Source organism: Hippocampus zosterae, chromosome 2 (assembly GCF_025434085.1).
Source record: "Hippocampus zosterae strain Florida chromosome 2, ASM2543408v3, whole genome shotgun sequence".
Classification (NCBI taxonomy): Eukaryota; Metazoa; Chordata; class Actinopteri; order Syngnathiformes; family Syngnathidae; genus Hippocampus; species Hippocampus zosterae.
This window is the reverse complement of record NC_067452.1, coordinates 39874958-39893670: the sequence shown is the minus strand read 5'-3', so window position 1 is coordinate 39893670 and position 18713 is coordinate 39874958. Positions and strand designations below refer to the sequence as shown.

General features: G+C 54.1%; 3 protein-coding genes and 1 long non-coding RNA gene across 4 annotated transcripts in view; 2 read left to right on the top strand and 2 right to left on the bottom strand.

Moving 5' to 3' along the window:
• Positions 1-1247: 1247 nt before the first annotated feature.
• On the bottom strand, positions 1248-13402 carry LOC127595860 (uncharacterized). Its single transcript, XM_052057776.1, has 10 exons — positions 13197-13402; positions 11917-12062; positions 11722-11803; positions 11430-11565; positions 11018-11217; positions 9520-9656; positions 9306-9447; positions 8931-9212; positions 3507-8328; positions 1248-2042 (listed from the first exon to the last, which is right to left on the bottom strand). The coding sequence occupies exons 1-10, from the start codon at positions 13320-13322 to the stop codon at positions 2032-2034; spliced, it is 6084 nt and encodes a 2027-aa protein (XP_051913736.1). The 5' UTR covers positions 13323-13402; the 3' UTR covers positions 1248-2031.
• On the top strand, positions 9932-18668 carry LOC127595883 (uncharacterized). The gene is made up of 2 exons (XR_007961344.1): positions 9932-10102; positions 17982-18668. It is a non-coding gene; the product is annotated as an uncharacterized LOC127595883 (long non-coding RNA).
• On the top strand, positions 14571-17734 carry LOC127595881 (gamma-glutamylaminecyclotransferase-like). Its single transcript, XM_052057812.1, has 3 exons — positions 14571-14735; positions 15118-15199; positions 16103-17734. The coding sequence occupies exon 3, from the start codon at positions 16122-16124 to the stop codon at positions 16578-16580; it is 459 nt and encodes a 152-aa protein (XP_051913772.1). The 5' UTR covers positions 14571-14735; positions 15118-15199; positions 16103-16121; the 3' UTR covers positions 16581-17734.
• The window catches only part of LOC127595863 (FERM, ARHGEF and pleckstrin domain-containing protein 1-like), a 30280-nt gene continuing 28736 nt past the window's right edge, over positions 17170-18713 (bottom strand). The window contains exons 27-28 of the mRNA XM_052057780.1: positions 17580-17731; positions 17170-17332 (exon numbers count right to left, since the gene is read on the bottom strand). Of these exons, the coding sequence (XP_051913740.1) occupies positions 17257-17332; positions 17580-17731 (228 nt within the window). The 3' untranslated portion in view covers positions 17170-17256. The remainder of the gene's footprint in view (positions 17333-17579; positions 17732-18713) is intronic.

Here is an 18713-nt window from a genome sequence, read left to right as displayed (position 1 = left end):
TACACGCATAATGTCATCCAACCCCTTCGGAGCCTCGAGTGCAGGCGTCGGCCACACACATCCATCCATCCCTCCATTATCGGAGGTGTTTATGCTCGCGAGGGTCGCGGGCGTGCTGAAGCTTATCCCCGATGACGTCCTTCGCAGGACGCACCCTGGGAATTTGGACGCAGTCTGAGTGGACAAGTTAGCATCCGCAGACAGGCGGGAGCCTCTATATGAGCATCTGTGGTGTCAAGTCATTTCTTTATTTCAAGTTTTATGTCGATACAAAAAATTGTTGTGAACTACCTACATACTGTATACTGTCGAGGTTTGGAGTTCAACATGTTTTTTTTTTTTGCATGAGTAATATGCCCAAATAATTAAATGATCCTGCGGCCCGATTGAAACGAACTCTGATGCCGCTCTTTACACGTTGTACTGACAGTCAGTGGCAGCCCCGCCCCTTTTAAAGCGCCAGATAAAGTCATCAACTTGAGTTTCCCTGGATGGATTTTGTTTGATTTCTTGATGATTTTTGCGGTCCTCTGGCCCACTTTATACCCGTGGCCAAAAGATTAGAGGCTCTGATCCCTCGTTGTGTCCGAGGAGCAAGGACCGCACTTCGGTCCTCGAGGCCAAGGACCGGCTCGAGGAACACATCACTGCCGGCAACAAGGTCCAGGAGGCCAGATGGGAGCCGTCGACTTCCGGGCCGCCTTGGCTACCTGCTGCGACATGCTGGAGCAAAGGCGCCGAAATGGAAATGGAAAGCGGAAGGAGAGAATGACGCGGCAGACTCGAGGTGAAAGAAGCTCAAGGCCATTTGGCGTCGGGCCGCGAGGTGGAAGCGTTCGGCCTTGCAGAGACGTCGCAGCCGCACCAACATGACGCCGACATGCAATCTTATCCAACTGAACATTTGCGTTCCTGCCGGAGGGCACAGACACTCCGCCTTGTAATTCCCGAACGCCGCTTTGTCTCTTGAGACAACAAAATAAAAACAAGACGGTGAGTCTCAAGTGTTTCGTGTTACTTTCTCCAGTTCGCTCCCCCACTCCCCCCCCCCCCAATTAAACAATCCACTGAAAAACGTAGGGCCGTTGTTCTCATCAAAACAAAAAATTCTTGATGACACACAGCGACCTGTAGATGGTGCCGACGCCTTCCAACCTTTCACTGTTCTTGAAGAGAACAATTGGAAAAAAAACAACAAAAAAGCTACGAGCAATTTGCTGAAAACATTGCACACGAGTCAAACAGAATCATTAACATGAAATAAGTTTTATTTCCCCCCCCCAAAAAAAATAGAAAGCGCGCTCCAGCAAACCCTGACATTAGCAATGGAAACGCTAATATTGACGAGATTTAAAAAAAACAATTTCAATAAATAGAAGTTGTCGCAGCTTCCCGCAAAGAGTTAAAAGGCGGCTTTGGAGCTCCCTTCAGCCCGGGCGACGTCGCCCTGGTGGGCCGAAGGGAGCCCGAAAGGCAACCACGGCCGAGCGATTCAGTGACAACCGCGCCGTCTTTCCTAAAGAACCCGCGCAGTGAAGCTAACAAGAAGCGAACCGATGGAAGCGAGGGTTAAGAAAGACCGTGGCAACTACGGGCGGCAGCAAAAGCGCCCCGCCCGCCGACAAGGGTCGCATGGTCCCAACGTGAAGAGCCGAGAATTGACCTCGTCCGGCGCGGTGACGAGGCTGCGTCTTTAGTTTTTCGTTTATGGCTTCCCGAGGGTGACGGCGTTTCCTTGGGTGCGGACACCAAACAGCAAAGTGTGGATCCGGGGGCAGGCACTTGAGTACAAACTCTTGGCCAAAATCTGCCAGGGGGGGGGTTGGGGGGCATCGCGGGACTTTCACTCCCGTATTCACAAACGATGACCGTCGCCTTTGCTCCGGGCACCCGATGTGGAGACTCAGATGAGGTCCTGAAGCGCTCCGGCGGACCCTCGATCCGCCCCGGGCGCAGTCCCGCGCGGGTCCTGCGGGGGCAAGTCCGTTCCGAATCCGCGAGGTGCGATCACTCGGATTCAAGTGGGCTCCTTCAACTATTCACTGCAAGACAAAGGGAGAAAAGCCACTCCGGCTTAGTTTGCGGAGAGACGAGTGCTACGTCGTTGCGGGCGCTCAAAGCCGACGGAAGCGGGACCAAAACTCGTCTGTGTCGTTTCAACAAAACCACAACGCAAACGCTACTGACCGGCGTGTCGAACGATGCTATAGAAAAACGTTTTGAGGAATGGGAGGGGTCGGGGGGGAGCCCCGCAGGAGGTCAAGCCACGACCTCGGCACAGAGAGGCGCGCGTTAGCGCTAACCGGTCGCTCACTCACATTTTTTCACAAGAGGATGGCAGAATCTATTGCGGAAAAGCCGCACTCGTGTCCCACGGCTTGTTGCGAGAGTTTCGGCGAGACCCTTGAGGCGTCCGTCCGCCCGTGATTTGTGACTGGGCGAGTTTGTCGGCGCGGGGGGCCAGCGCGAGCAGGAAGTGAGCGAGCGAGCCCGATGCTCAAGAGAAACACTCGTGGAATGCTTGCTTTGGCAACATTAAAAACATTCAATTTGACCCCCCCCAGAGTAAAAGCGGAAAGCGGATGCTACAGGATATGGTCAGTTTTGGACTCGTTGCGATTGGCTCAGGAGGCGGAACCAGATGACATCACTCCACATCTCAGATTTGACGTACTTTTTTTTCTTTTGCGTACGAACCATCACGCTTGCGGTTTCTGTGAAATCTCGACGCAATGATTTCTATTCAACGCCGTCACGCGCGCGTTGGGTTTGCGGCGCCGAATTCAACACCAGCGGGGTTGAGAGCTACTTGAAACGGATTCAACTTTTGGCCGTAACGTGGGACTGGATTCCGGTTCGGGCTAGCCACTTGAATCTGGCGCCGACACTTTTACAGTTCAATGGATGTCTTGGGACTTTAGCGTGGAACTTCCGGGAACGTACCCGGGGACTTTGTGTCATAAGCTCTTTTCTAGCTAGTGCCACCCGGTGGACAAGAGGGGCGGTGCAGCTTTTGCTTTCTTAGGACTGCCCGTGTCATCAGAAATGAGCCTCAACTCGGAGTTGCTGGCTCAAGTTCGCACAGTTCTCGGGATTCTTGGTCTGTGTGGGGGGGGGGGGGGGGGGGCTAACCGACGACAGTCGGACTGGCGCTGAAATGTACCCGCAAAAGCTCGGTTAAAATAAGACTGGCAGACTGATGTGGGCGGAGACGTGAGAATGGAGCAGGTGCCTTTTCGCTTGAACTCCTTCACTCCCAAAGACGTTTTTAGACGTCTTTTCAGACTTGGTCTAGAATTGGCACGCTAGCTACCGCAAGCCCGCTTCGACCCCCTTCTCCTTACAACTATTTTGCTTACCGCCGGATTCATTTTTTTGGGGAACGCAAATGTGCAAATGAAAGTTTGGGCCACAGCAAGAGGCGAAACCCCAAACAGGTTTTTGCCATCGGCGGTTTTTCGAGCGGACAACCGAGGACATGGGGAAACGACGGGTCTGGGACTCACCGTCGTCGTCCGAGTCAAAGCCAAAGAGGCCGGAGCAGCGGCGCAGGCGCAGGTGACTGTGCAGCTCTTGAGCGCCGTTGAAGGCGGCCAAACACTTGGCGCAGCGAAGTCTCCGCAGGGTGCCGCCGCCGCTCAGATCCTCGTCCAAGGAGGCGCCGGCGTCAGACTCCGCCTCCTTTCTCTTCTTGCGCATGGCGGTGAACTTCTCGTCGAGGTAGGCGGTGGGAGGCGCGCGCATGTGCTTTTTGCCGTACTCGGCCAGCGTGTCCATGCACAGCGTGGACACGTCCGACTCTTTGGCCGCCGGCGGCTTCGGCGAGTGACCGAGCCCGTCTTTGGCGCGCTCGGGCGTTTCATCGCCGTCCGCCGGCGCGCCGACGCGGTCGCCCGCTAGTCCGCTCGTCACTGGGCCGCCCTCCGAAGCTTGCGTTTTCCGCCGGGGAGCGCTACTTTTGTCCGAATGCTTTTTTTTCTCACTCCTCTTTATGTCACCGTCTTTAACGGCCCTGGCGGCTTTGTTTTTCCGCCGCCGCGCATCCTTTGAAGGAGTTGCCGCCCGAACGAGCGACGAGGCCGGACTCCCGGCGCGCGTCGCGTTTGACGCTTCTTTCTTGGACTGCCTTTTCAAGTTTGACGTGGTGGAAGCGGAGCCGCTTTCTTCCCCGGACTTGCTCTTCAAAGTAGACGGGGCGCTACCGGAGTCATCTCTCGCCGTATCGTCCTCGGGCTTCCAGACGGCGGCGGCGGCGGCGCAACCGAAGCCGTCGCTGGTCGCGTTTGAAAGTTCTTCCCGTGACTCGCTCGCCCAAACGGCGGCGGGGCAACCGGAGCCGTTTCTCGCGGCGTCCGAAGGTTCTCCCGCGGCGGAAGCAGAAGCGTCGCCGGCGGCATCCGACGGCTCTTCCTTCGACCTTCTCTTGAAATTGTCTGCGGCGGTGGCGTCCACGTGACTCGACGGGTCTGAAGGTTCTTCCTCAAACTTCCTCTTCCAACCGGACGCGTGGGAAGCGGAAGCGCCGCTCGTGGCCTCGCAAGCTTTTTCCCCGGCGGAACAGACCCGACTCATCAGGCGCCGAGGCTTTTTCGCCGACTTTCTCTTCACGTCGAAGGCGGCGGAAGCGCAGCCGTTCGCCGTCACGTTTGCGTGTCGCTCCTCCGACGTCCTCGGAAGCGTTTTCTCCGATTTCTTCTTTTTGGGGAGTGCGTTCTTCAAGCGCACCGCATCGGGGGCGGGAAGTTGCTCGGCGGGGCCACTAGAGGGCGACAGACTCCTTGCTGGCTTTTGGTGGCCCACGTCGAGCCACCCCTCGCCTTTTTCGCGGGGGCTTTTTCTTCGACTCTTTGCTTCCAAAGACTCGGCGTCTTTGGAAGCGCGGCGCTTCCTCAAATTAAGAACTCTCAATTTAAGCGCGCGGACCAGCGAATTCCGAGACGCCGCAGTTAGGGCGGAGCCTCTGTCCGAAGGCGCCTTGGGTCGGACGGCGTTCCCGCTGAGAGTGGTTTCGGACTTGGAGTCGCGGCGGAGGATTTCCGTGGCCCTGCCAGGATCCTCGACTTGCCGGTGCTCTTCTTCTTTCATTTCTGACGTGTTCGCGGCCGTTGGCGCCGCCGCCGTCCGAGGACCGTGCGGGGACTCGCTCTTTAGACTTTGAGCGCCGGGGTCCTCGGTGGCGTTTTCGTCGCGCGCGGCTTTTCTGGACTTTCGCGGACGGCCTCTCCTTCTCGGGAACGTTTGGGCTTGGTCGACGGCGGCCATCTTTTGCTTCAACCGATGCCGCGATTTGCTCCGGCGTCCGACGACGGCTAAAAGCGGACTTTTGGGCGGCCCCGGGTGAGCGTGCGACGTGGGGCCTTTTCTGAGCCTCAGCTTCAAAGTGCGCTTGGCGCTCTGCGCGGCCGAGTCCGCGTTGGAGAGATTCTTCAGAACGTTGGCGTGCTCGGACTCGCTCCTGGTTTTCAGCTCCTCTTTCGCCGCAGACCTTTTAATGGCGGGGGGAGGCGCGCGGACGATTCCTGCTGCGTCGCGCGACCAACGCCCCCCACGACGAGTCCGACGGGCGGCGGAGGTCGGGGAGCGCGGCCGCACGCGGCGGTCTGCGCCGTCCGTCCGCGAGCGGCCGCTTTTGAACGTCTTGCCGGCGTAGTGCTCCCTTTCGTGGAGGTTGAGCGCCCAGAGGCAAATGAAGAGTCGGGGGCAGCCGGGCGAGCAGCACGCCGCCTGCAGCGGGCTGTGTTTGCGGGCGTGTCGTCGCATTTGGTTGGCCGTCTTGAATCGGGCGGCGCAACCCAGGTGGAGGCAGGGGTGGCGAGGGCTGAGCCGGTGTCGCTCCACGTGATGCTGAAAGTGTTCCAAACTCCACAAGACCCTCATGCAAATGCTGCATCTGTTCTTGGCCACTTTTAAGGAGAGTTCCAAAGGCCGCACGTCGCCGTGGTGACACTCCAGAGCGTGGTAGAGGAGAGCCACGCGGTTCTTGGAGAGGTCCGTGGACCAGGCGCAGCCGTCGGACGGACAGTCCACTTTGGCCGCGGGCTCCGCCCTTTCCTCCCGAATGACGTCGTCCTGAAAACTTTCCGCGCATTTCCTCCTCTGGATGGGCGCCGCGCAGGACTCCCGAGATTTGGCCGCGGCGTGACTCCCCCGAGGCGTCCGCCGGTCTTCGGCTTGGGACTCAAACGGGGTCTTTTTGCCCAGCAATCCGTTGAGCTTGCGCTGGGGAGATTTGTCGTTTGATCGCAAATGTCTCGTTTCCGAGAGCGGGGGCGCCTCCGGGAGGCGGGCGGAGCCATCGCGGCCGGCGGGCTTCCTCGGCTTCTTGCTAACGCGACGGGCCGACGGCCTGCGGGGGAGGTCCGAGAAATCTTTGGTGTCGGGCGGGGGGCCGGCTTGGGCTTTGTTGGCGGCCGCCTCCTTGCTCCTTTTGAGCTTCTCGATATGATCGGACAGGTGCATCATGGCCAGAAGGTCGTCTTTGAAGGCGCCGCCGCAAAACATGCACTCGTCCTTGCGGAAATGGAACATGGCGTGCGCCACCACGCGCCTGCCCTTAAAGTCTCTCTGGCAAAAAGTACAGCGGTACTCCAACTTGGACTCCTCCGTTTCCATCGTTTCGTCGTCCTCAAAGTCGTCGTCCTCGGTTGACCTTTCCCCATCGTTTCCTTGCACGCCAGCGGCGATCCAGGGCGGCGGCGGCGGCGTGCGGCCGGAGGCGTTTGCGACGCCGCTTTGGTTTGGGAGCGCCGCTTCCTGGGACTCGGCGTCAGGCGCTCGTTTGCGCGTCTCTGCGTCTCCGGGGAGTTCTTCAACGGGAGGAAAGCGGGCCAGCATTTCCGTGACTAAGGTCGAAAGGTCGTCCGCGCGGTGAGAATGTTGGCAGCGTGTGTTGGCCCCGTCGACACACGTTTTGTCCATTTCACAACGACAGCCGAGCGCTTTTGGATTTTCTTCTCCGTCGATGTCGACGGGGGCTCGGCCGTCCCGGAGAGGCGGCGAATCGGGGCTTTGGCCGCTCGGTGTAGCGGCGAGCGGCGGCGAGGCGCCGTCGCCGTCTTCCGTTTGTTCGCTCCGCGTATCGAAGGTCCGAGCGGCCTCGGCGGAAGCCGCGCTGGGCCGCGGCGTGACTTTCTCCGCCGCCGTCATCCCGTCGTCAAGTTGTCGGGCTTCAACGGCGCTCGGGGCTTCGTTTGCGCTTGGAGCCGAAATGCGAGTTTCCGTTCCGTTCGGCACCGCTACTTTTTCGGGAGAGAGCCCCTTTTGAAGCTCAGACTTTTCTGAAGACGGCAAAAGTGGGCTGGGCGCTCCCGCACGCTCGTCCGCGTGGGTTTTCTCGCAAAGCCCCGCCCCCCGCGGCTCTTTGGGAGGACTCCCGTGCGCCGAGGAGCGCGTGATGGTGGACACGGAGCCGTGACTCTTTGAGGCGTGGCCCTTGCCTTTGGGCCTGCGGGCGTAGCAGTGCAAGAGCTGCGTCAGCATGCCGGCGTCCCTCGCCCGAAGGACCACCTCCTTTCCGTGCGGCGCCCTGGCGGGGCGGGAGGGGTCGGGGAGCTTGAGGGTGGGCTTGTAGAAAAGCAGCGGCGGGCAACCCTTGGCTCGGTTGCAATCTTCGGGGAAGGTTCCCATCAGCTCGTTGTCCGGGAGCGACAGCTCCAAAACGATTTGCGGCGCGGGAGCGGGAGGGGGAGGCGCTTCCGCGGGGAGCGCCGGCGATCCCGCCGCCATTTTGGGCCGCGCGGCGTTTTTGGCCTGGCCGTTTTCCGCCCTCTTGAGGGCGGACGAGCGATGGGCCCTTCGATGTCTCAAAGCGTGTTTGCGCAGCTTGGGCTCTTGCGCGCTCCCGGAATCTTCCAGTAGCCATTTGGGCTTTTGAATCCTTCGTTTGGGAGGGTTGGTTTTTTCAGACAGTCGGGTGGCTCGTCTCAGCTGGCCGGCGCCCGCGTCGTGTATCCTGTCCAGCTGCCAAAAGGAACGCCGCAAAGGTTGCGACGACGCTCCCTTGGGATAGCGCGAGCGCTGCTCGGCCTTTTTTTTCACGGCGCCGCCGCCGTTATTCAGTCCCGCTTTGCCTTGGCCCAGCTTGAGTTTTTTGGCCGCCTCCCCGCAGCTCATTTCTTTCGGCCCGCCCTCATTTTTGGCCGTTGCGTTATCACTCCTTCCCGTTGACGCGCTACACGCAAATGACTCTTTGGTACGATCGTTGGGGAGCCAGCTCTCCTCCATCAGTTCCTCGTCGACCACTTTCTCGCTCATCAGTTCCAAACAACTGGTCCGCAAAGCAAGGAGGTTCCAAAACTCCGGGTCAAAGTATAGGTCCTTCTTCAAGATCTGCGGGGGGAGGGGGGGGGGAATAAATCAATCGTCAGATAAGTGTGTTGCTCAGATTGAAATACGAGCGACTGCCCAATGAACTGGCCTGCCGATTAAAGTTATCGCCCTTCGGCAAAAATCATCCAAAACGACGGCGCTGGCATCGCCCCCCCAGTGGCCACATTTGGAACTGCGGAAGCCCGTTGCACCACGACGCGACAGACAATTCCGAGCTGCGGCGGAATGATCGCGCGCGGGAAAAACGATGCACGCGGGCGAGTTGCCGGTCATGCTAGCATCCTAGATTTCGGACATCGGGGGACACGGTGTCATTCGGGGTCTGGCCGTCGGCGAGAGCTTTTTTCGCTATTGGCCACTGCCATGCGCGGGTTGCATCAAGAACCGGCGTGAAAACGGTGCCAAACACATGTAAAAAAAAATAAAAATAAATAAAATTAAAAAAGCGATTGTATGAAGGGAAAAAAAAGTCCATTGGAAAATTGCCATTCGTAAGGGAAAAAATACTACCGGGTGATTAAAAACGTCCATATTTGGACTGAATGGCGCAGCTAACGGGTCAGGGCCGGAATAACTCGTGCATTTGGAAGAGAGCGCTTTACCTGCAGCGTTTCAAATCGAATTTGATTTCTGATGGGGCTGTGCTCGACGTGGTAGTCCTGGTCCGGAAGCATGTACAGCATAGACACCATCTTGTAGGCTGCCACGCTGCGTTCCGAGAAGAAGACCAGCAGCGCGCACGCCCGACACACTTCCAGATCGTTGGGCAGCAGGCCGGCGATGGTTTTATAGATCAGCGACTTGGTGGCGGCGTCGCAAGGGAGGCGAGATTTCAAGGCGTCGGCGCAAAGCTCCACGCAGAACTGGACTCCGCCTTCGCCCAACTAGCGAGACGGAAACACAAAAGGGCCGTCCGATGATCAGGCGCTTGACTTGCCATTCGGGTAATCATCACTTTGCTCCGGGCGATGGCCCACCTCTTGGGTGACGACGCGGACAAACGGGAAGACCGCGTTGACGTTGGCGGCGGACAGCGCGAGGCGACGGCTTTCCTCGAGAAAGGCTTCTTTGGAAGTATTCTGCCGATGATGAAGTTTGCTCCAGATAAAAACAAGCTCCCTGGCACAGGCGCAGGCGGGCGTCAAGACAACATTATGACAACCGGGAAGACTTCGAGTGAGCTTTACCCACCACAAATAGTACATGTCGCCCCTGCAGAGCTGTTGGGAGAGGAACACCTGACAGAGGGCTAGCAGCAGTTCGTTTGTTTCCTCGTTCTCTAAACTGCAGATGATGTGCACCGCCTCTTTGCCGCTGAGATCAGCAACCTGAAGGAAACATTTCAGGTTGGGGTGGGGTGGGGTGGGGTGGGGGGCAAAATAATCCAAGTGCACCTAAACGGCAGCAGCGAAACACAGCTCTTAACTCATTTGATGCCAGCCGTACTCCTCAAAGTCGGCCATTTTGACTCATTTTCAAGGCGTGCACAAAATGGAGTTCTCAAGCTTTGGAAGGAGAAAGCTTCTGCCCTCTTTTTTTTTTATCGGGAATAAAAAGTCCAGTTTATCGCAAGATCAACACTGCACCGATGCGTGACCCACGGGCAAACTTTGTGTGGGCACGTGTTGGTCAAGGACAGGCATGTCCAAAGTCCGGCCCGCGGGCCAAATCCGGCCCGCGGTCGAATTTCATCCGGCCCTCGGCCCCCGTCATAAAGTCAGTGCCGTCTGGCCCGCAGGTTGGGCGCAATGGAACACGTGTTGCATTGACTGAGGTCTCGTAGACTGGTGAGTGAGTACTGCTTCCCTCTAGTGGCTAAATGAGTAATAGCATTCACTAAATGAGTAATAGCATTTAGACACTAGAGGGCATCACTCACGAGTTAACAAGACATCACTCCGTGTTTATATTGACTGATATGTCATATTTCAAATGATCCTTGCAGTTGTGGATGTGTATTGCTTGTTCATTTCCCCGTTTTTCGAGTCAAAGGTTTTGTGACTATTGAAAAGTCATGGTGATACATTTTATGTTTCAAATCAATCAATTTGCACTCAGGAGTGAATAAGCAGTTGCATGTGATATACCTGTTTCAAATGAACCAAAAGAAATTCTTAAGATTGTTGAAATTAAAATAAAAATGGAAATGTGAAACAGACTGGCTTACTAAAATTTGTTGAACAATATTCTTGTTCAATGTAAAGAATGTCAGCCAAGGTCGGCCCCCCGACATTTTACCACATAAAATCTGGCCCCCTTGGCAAAAAGTTTGGACACCCCTGGTCAAGGATGACGATGGGACTTGGTCATCTGTTTGGGATTTGAAAAAGCTCTGCTGTACAACGAGCTGCCGGTATTTCCCAGCACCACCTTGTGACGTAAGGGTCGCCATTCCACACCCTTACCTGCTCAAATTGCGTGTGGACAGACATCTGATCAAAGCCACTCCTGCCATCTAGTGGTAGTTTCTCATACTGAAACCATTCCCGCAGCCTTGATACTGACCTGGCGGTGCGCAAAGTCCTTTATAATAATAATAATTATTAAAACGGTTTTTTTTTCAATTTAAAAAGAAAAAAAACACCAAACGTGTATGTATACGTTTTGGCAGGTTTTTGCAAGCACATTTTTTACGTTTGCGGCATTAAATGAGTTCATGGCCAAGTGCCCCGCCCCCTTTTCCACCTACTTCTTGAAGCAGCCGATTGCATTGCGTCTTGTAAAGCCACGTGAGGTAGACCTGGAGGAAGAACAAGTGTTTCCCTGCCGACGGATGCCGAATGCAACACTTTGCCAGGGCTAGAGCCTCGCCGACGCGCTGGCGGGAGATCAGGTAGCGCACCCGCAGCTCCAAGAACACCGGCGACTCGGAGCTGAGGAACCTGTCCACTGAGAAAGAGCAAAAAGCAAAAACGAGGTTGCTCACTTATATGCACACACATTGCTGCCATTATATTTAGGTCATGGAGCTCATTGACTGTATTGCTGCTTTTAACGGGCTCTTTTTATTTGGACATCAGTGGTATTGAGAGTGAGCAAAATGTCACAAAGTAAATGTAAGACAGTAAAAAAAAAATTACTGGGCAGCAAGTATCACTGACCTTCATTCTGAGGTACATTGGATTCACTGAGGATTTCCTTTAAGGTTGTATTGGCCCAAGGGCCCCCCGCACCAAGCAAAGGCTCAACCTGAACTAAGTGAACATTCTGATGCCTTAAAAGGGCAGAATAACATTCCTAAAAAAAAGAAAAAAAAAGACAAGAGGTTAGTTAATGTTTTATCTGTTAATCTCCAGTGTGATGACAACAGAGGTGACGTGAAGTTGCCATTCAAAATAGAAGCCAAACCGACACGCCTACATTCAGTCTGCATACGGTCCAGACTATTCTCACCTGGAATTTTAGTTGAAAGTGTTTCAATGGCTCTTTGTGGAAATCTCGCTCATCAAAGAAAAGCAGCAACTCAAAAACACTCCTGTATGAAGACAAAAGACAAAAAAAAAAAAAACAGACACGGGTCAAAGAAAAGGTCAACCAAGAATTTCGACGCAGAGAACGGCACCCCGGTTTGAGGGCGCCCATACTTACAAGGCCAAACTGCTGAGCGTGCGACGCACGTGATCGCAGTTGGACGTGAACGAGGAGGAGGCCTGCGTGAAGTGGGACAAGGCCGCCTCCAGGATCCTGAGCCGAGGGAGCGGCGAGCGCCAGCGAGACGCGTATTCTTCCACCAGCTGCGTGGACGTACCGAGAGAAAACAAACGTCATTCGCGTAGTCCGCTGATACCAAACCAAGGTAACGGGCGGAATCCGCCCGTTCATCCGTCCTGGACGGACGCTTTGACTTGTATTTGCTTTTATTTTGCCTTGTTTGACTCTGCCGTCCGTCTGTGGCCAGGCCGCCACGAGAATTGGTTCTCAATGCTCTGACAGGGATTAAAACAAATCTGAAGGAAATAAATCACTCGATACTTTTTGACATGGTAGCAGGCAGTGGTATAATCCAGAGACGCCATCATCATATCATCACCCCGCCAACCCCCCAGGAACGTTCTGTCCATTTTCTCAGGAACACTTTGTCAAATCAAAAAGAACCCACTTTTGTATCTCAGTACAGAAAAGAAATAGACATGGCACTCACAGTACTGAGAACAACGCTTCATATTTTCTTTCTATTTTTAATCATATGGAGTTTTTGGACCAGTTTCGGGCGACCAAATAATGACAGCCCCCCCACCCCTTCCCTGACGATTACATTTGATGTTTCTGACGTGCGGTGGCTCCATAAACGTTGGAAAACACCAGGTTATGGTCCCGATTGAGTCAATTGCGTTCATTTCATGTCATTTATTACACCGAGAATCAATTCAAGGTTTGTCCCCTGAACCGAAATCAAAGTGTCTGAGCAGGTGACGAGATTTGTCGCAATGATAACAGTTTCAAAATGTGACGACATCTAGCATTTGGAACTTGGGTCTGGGGGGGGGGGGGGGGTGCAGGACATCCGAGGCCAATTGCAAAGTGCTGCCAATTGCCGAGCCCACCAAACATTTGACGAAGTTTGTTGGTCAATTCTTGCTCGCTTGCTCAGACGTTCCACATTAGCAGGCTAGCCGTCCAAAACAGGACAGCGCCGGGACCACTTGAATCGGCGTCTCTTCCTCAGCTTTTCATTGCTGTGACTCGAACATTCGTCACAAAAGCATGCCTGTGTTTGGAATGCCACCGACTCGTTCCTCCTTGCGAATGTTCCCAATCATAGCGGCTAAAGCGAGCAATTCTCCCTTCTGGGGGAGGGGAGTCAGCTAACATCCGTGCTAATACCTTCGACAATAAATATGTCAACAACGCGGGCCGCGGCTACCTACCTTACAGTAGTCCGAACAGAACGTTTTGACGTCGCCCCTTAAGCCGTCACTGAAATAACATCTTATGAGTGATTGTAATTGTTTCTCCAGCCCCTCCAACTCGAGAAAACTGCCCTCCTCCGCCATACTAGCTGCTTAGGCTCGCTCGTAGCTGCCCAGCCAGCAGCCACACAACACCGCACGCATCGCCGGCCGCTCATTGGCTACGGCGTGGTCAGCCGGGGCGCTCGATATGCGATTCGGCGCGCGCCGACGTCAGCTCGTCAGGGCGGATAATAAGGTTTGCACGTCAAAAAACGTCGCGCCGGTTGAGCGCCTCTGCCATTCGAGTGCCCCCGGAAGGCAGAGCGATTTCCGAACGCCGATTCGCGGATGGATTTTGGAACCGATCTTATTGCAGCGATGGTGAACCTGCGCGCTTCCGAGCTCGCTTGTAAATAGTTGGAGGAGGTCCAAAGTTGCGCTTTATTTTCTTTGTCACAAGTGCGTGTGTGAAGCCTTTGGGGCGGAAGAGCAAATGAATAGAGAATAAATCGATCGAAGGAATATTGCAGATGACAGAGTAGGTGTGCGATTAGCCTGAAGGTTGTTTAATGTCTTAAGCAGGAGTCAATGTGTCGGGTGACTGGGCGTACGTCAGCTGTGGCTGATAGCAGCTCCTGAATGAATGTACGTTTCGTTACCGTCTGCGGGAATAAAGCAACCGAGGAGCGTCGGCAACTGTGTCGCCCTTTAAACACAAACGTTACACCGGTGTCGCAAGTGGGATTGCGGATGGTGATGACAACTCCAAGCGTGTGGAACGGAAGAGCAGCCGACGCTAAACGGAGGGATGCAAACAATGTGGAAAACCGGGGGCACATCCCACACCACTACCCAGCGCCGGCACCAAAGAGCCTCGCCTCCCAAGATTTCTTCACAGATGGCGAACTGTCACCCGTAACCAATCGTACTACCGCGTCGCCCTACGAGAACGTGAGTAGGCATTAGTACTTAATCTCCGGCCATTCCACCCGTACCTCGATGGACATGCTTTCCTTCTGTGCACGGATCATGCACATGGCTCTTCAACCTTTGGGAATCTGAGGGGAAGATGGACGCAAACCTTGCAGGATTTACAATTTCAAAATCCGTGTCGTCGTAGCTCGCTTGTGCTTTTCCACGTGGACGTTCGCCTCCCCACAAAGTCAGCAAATTGTTTTGGCACGATGATGTTCGACCAAAGTCATTTTTTCAGTCTTCATCCCAGGAGATCTGACTTTGGAGTGCAGAAGTTTTGTACACCACAAACGCGACATCCTCGGTCGCTCCAATTTGCCACATGCAATATGGCGGCGAAGTCGATGTACGATTTAGCCCTCAAGGCGGCCTTATATTTCTATTGGGGTAGAATCTCTAATTGGCCGCGACCTCGCTCAACCTTGTCCAATAGAGAACTGCACACTCTGTTACACCTGCGTTAGTTGCGCCCAAACGCAAATGGTCGGAGCTGATCATTCATGTCGGGAAAAGTACCTTTCGGTGTCGCCATCAAGTCAGGTGCGTATAAAGCCCCGTTTAACGTTCTACTCGACAGGGATAACGCGGGCAGTACTTGACGCCAACAAATACATTCGAGGGCTGGGTGATTTTCAATAAGATCAAGAATAACCAAACAACAGATTTAAGCAACACAATTCAGCAATATATCTGTGGTGTAATTGTGTACAGCATGACGATAGAGTCGCGGGGCGACTACGTAATGAGTGTGCGCCGAGAGCGGGAGACGAGAGAGTGATTAGAGAGAGGATACACGTTTCGGAAAAGCTCAATAGTTACCCACGTTAACACGACAGCTGGACTCATGTGTGCCTGACTTGATAACACGACAACATCCAGGCTCCTGCAAACAAGGAATTGATTATCTCTTTGCATGGGACAGAACTGCAGAAATCACGTTTTGGGACGACGTCAAGCAGGGCTCGCCGACCTTTCTGAAGCTGACAGCTACTTCCTGGTTACCGGTGAGTGCGAAGCGCCGCCGGTTTCATACACGCTCCGGAAATGACAAATGTGCTCAAATGGCATTCAATCATATGTTGCCGTTTATGCGATTGTTAGGGCTGGGGGGTGAGGGGGGGGGGGTTAAATTTTTGAGTGATCCGTGGAATAATTGAAAGAATTCTGAATTGTAAAAAGATCTGTTCGTGACGGCCAACTCCTGATTAATAATTGATGAGATTCATTTGTATCCCTTCCAATTTTCAAATGAACTTTGATCAGACCTTCCCGAAAAAAATCGCATTGCCCCACCACTACTTTTGGAACGGCCCGCCGGCTGCTCAAGTGGTCCGCGGCGTCTACCGCGTTTGTGACCGCCGGCGTCATCATCGGCGTGCGGCTTGTACGAGGCCACACCGCCATTTCCTTTCAAAGCCGCTGGCAACAAAAGTGAGAGTGTGAAAATGTCCAGGGGGGGGGGAGGATTCCGACCTGTCAAGTTTGAAACTGTCCTGAAAAATCTTCCGACTTTTGGCCTCATTTGGACATTTTCACTTGGGGTCAAAGGTGTAACAGCTTTGTCATTGACAACAATGATTTATGGCCAACATGTCTGACGGTGGCAAAACTACCCCCCTCCCCACTCAAGTTTTTTTGTTGAATCTGTGCAGGTAAGGAAAGTTTCTCATTTCACCTCACCTTGGCAGTTAAAAAAAGACATCCTGAAATGTACTTCAGTGTTGCAGCGGAATCGGTGCAGTACTATACATGAATTACTGCTACATTTTTTAAACGAGTATCTGTACTTCCAGCCTGAGTTTTTGCCACGTCTGCTTGAAATAGTCATCCAAAATAGGATCCCCCCCCCCCAGTAATCATGAATGAATTTTCGTGCCTGTGTGGCGTGTGTTTTTCTTCCATTTCAGAAACGGCCTCGGTCGAAGGATGACTCTGCTCTTCGTCTACGGCACTCTGAAGCGGGGGCAGCCGAACCACGCCCTCATGTTGGACCGGAGCCTCGGCGCCGCGCAGTTGCTGGCCACCGCCGTGACGACGGAGACGTTCCCGCTGGTGATCGCCGGCGAGAGAAACGTCCCTTTCCTCCTCAACCTCCCGGGTCGGGGTCGCAGGGTTCACGGCGAGCTCTATCGAGTGGATGAGCGCTTGCTCAGTTTCATGGATGTCTTTGAAGATACGCCCGCCCTGTACCAGCGAACGACGCTGACGCTGACGGTGAAGGAGTGGCTGGGGCGGGCCGACGACGAGCAGAAGACGGCGGCGGGGGGCGTCGTCGAGGCCTTTGGGTACAGCACCGGCACGTACCGGCCGGACTGGCCCTCGCTGCCCCACCGCGACAACTACGACTGTCGCGGCGATCACGGCCTGGAGTACGTCAGGAAGTAACGGCGGCCGCGGGTTTGTGCGCGGCGACGGCGTTCCCCCCCGCCCCTCTGATTGATTTGGGGGAAAGGTGCTCTGAGAGCTCCAAAATTCAACGCCTTCATGCACACAAAACGCAACTTTCCTCTTGAATACAAATTGTAGGCTTTTATTAGGAATCGAAAAATGTCTGGCTTGGTAAGAAAAAAGAAAGGGAATTCTTGCGAGAGTTTTTCATTTCGTTCACCCACACAAACGCGGGTGGGCAAAGTAATGCATGGGATGAATCGGGCGGAGCGGCTCGCTCGGCGGCGTATCAAAGCAATATCCAAAAAAGTGGCTGCGAAATGAGCCGTTCTTTTCGTGTCGACCGATTGTCACGCAAAGCGGACCCGTTGATCCGAACGATCAGCTTCGTGTTCGTCGAATGATTTCGAACCGGCGCAATGCCAACCGATTGCGGTAGAGGAGTAGGAAAACATTAGGAATACTCACAAGCTGTGCACAAAGTGAATGCTGGTGGTGAGGAACCTCCCGTGTGTGTGTGAGGTGAAAAGACTTTTTGTGGATATTCACGAGTGCAAAGCGGCATGCTTTGGTGTGTATTTAAAGTCTTTCTGGCGAGAAAGCTAGCTGAGAATCCAGAATTTCACCTGGTGGTGGTGGTGGTGCTGGGGTGGGGGGGGGGGGGGTGTTAAAATCAATAAAGTTCTTTTCTGATGCTTGGCAGCGAGCGATTGGCCGAGCATGTGGCGCTGCGGATCACCTCCATCCACCTGGTGAAAAGTACAAGAAAACGGGATGAGGCGGATTTGGCCATTGCGGAGGCACCTCAAATCCACTCGAACGTCCATCTCCTTCAAATATTTTGGGGGCATTCGAGCCCCCCCCCCAAAAAAAATGTCATCGCTGCCCAACCGGCCGATCACAATCGACTGCTTCACTCCCTTGCAGCCGATTCCCCCCCCAAACGATCAGCCGCCGAGCGGACCCGAAGGCGTCTCTCGGTAAGGCGGCGCTCACCGTTCAAAGGCGTACTCGCTCTCCGCTCTGAAGTAGTAGACGTGGGACTTGAAGTGCAGTTTGAAGACGTAGTCCTTGTGGATGTTCTCCGACTCGGACGGGACGCTGACGGAGTAGCCCAGCAGAGGAAGGCTGGCCAGGGGGTAGTCGTCCTGTCGGGAGAGCGCCGCCGTCAACTCGCGTGCCGCCGACGTTATACGTCAACGTGTGGCGGGTGACTGCGGCTAACGTCAAGGGGAGCCCCCGCTAACCTTTGGCTTAAGTCAGGAATGTCCAAAGTCCGGCCCGCGGGCCAAATCCGGCCCGCGGTCGAATTTCATCCGGCCCTCGGCCCCCGTCATAAAATCAGTGGCGTCTGGCCAGCAGGTTGGGCGCAATGGAACACGTTTTGCATTGACTGAGGTCTCGTCGACTGGTGAGTGATGTTTCATAGAGTACTGCTTCCCTCTAGTGGCTAAATGAGTAATAGCATTCACTAAATGAGTAATAGCATTTAGACACTAGAGGGCATCACTCACGAGTTAACAAGACATCACTCCGTGTTTATATTGACTGTTATGTCATATTTCAAATTCCTGTTTCAAATGAACCAAAAGAAATTCTTAAGATTGTTGAAATTAAAATAAAAATGGAAATGTGAAACAGACTGGCTTACTAAAATTTGTTGAACAATATTGTTGTTCAATGTAAAGAATGTCAGCCAAGGTCGGCCCCCCGAACATTTTACCACATAAAATCTGGCCCCCTTGGCAAAAAGTTTGGACACCCCTGGCTTAAGTCAACTCGGACCGCCTTGCCCTGTCGATCTTCACTTGTGTCACTCGCCGTCCTGACGCCTCCTCAATGGCATTTTTTTTTGTCCGTTACTTTATTATAAATTATATATAGTATCGCAAGTGCTTTCCTGCTCTCTCTTATATGACGTCTTCCCGATTAGCTTCTTATTTCTGTCGTCGCCGCGTTTAAGTTTGACGTGCACCATTTTGGAAACCTGCTTCGGGACGACGGATGAAAACGCATTTCTACTCTTTGTTCTCGCCTTGATTCATGCGTACTGTCTCAAATGAAATAAAGTCCCATGAATACAAAGTGAAAGTCACATCCAGCCCCCCCCCTCCCAAAAGTGTCACCTTA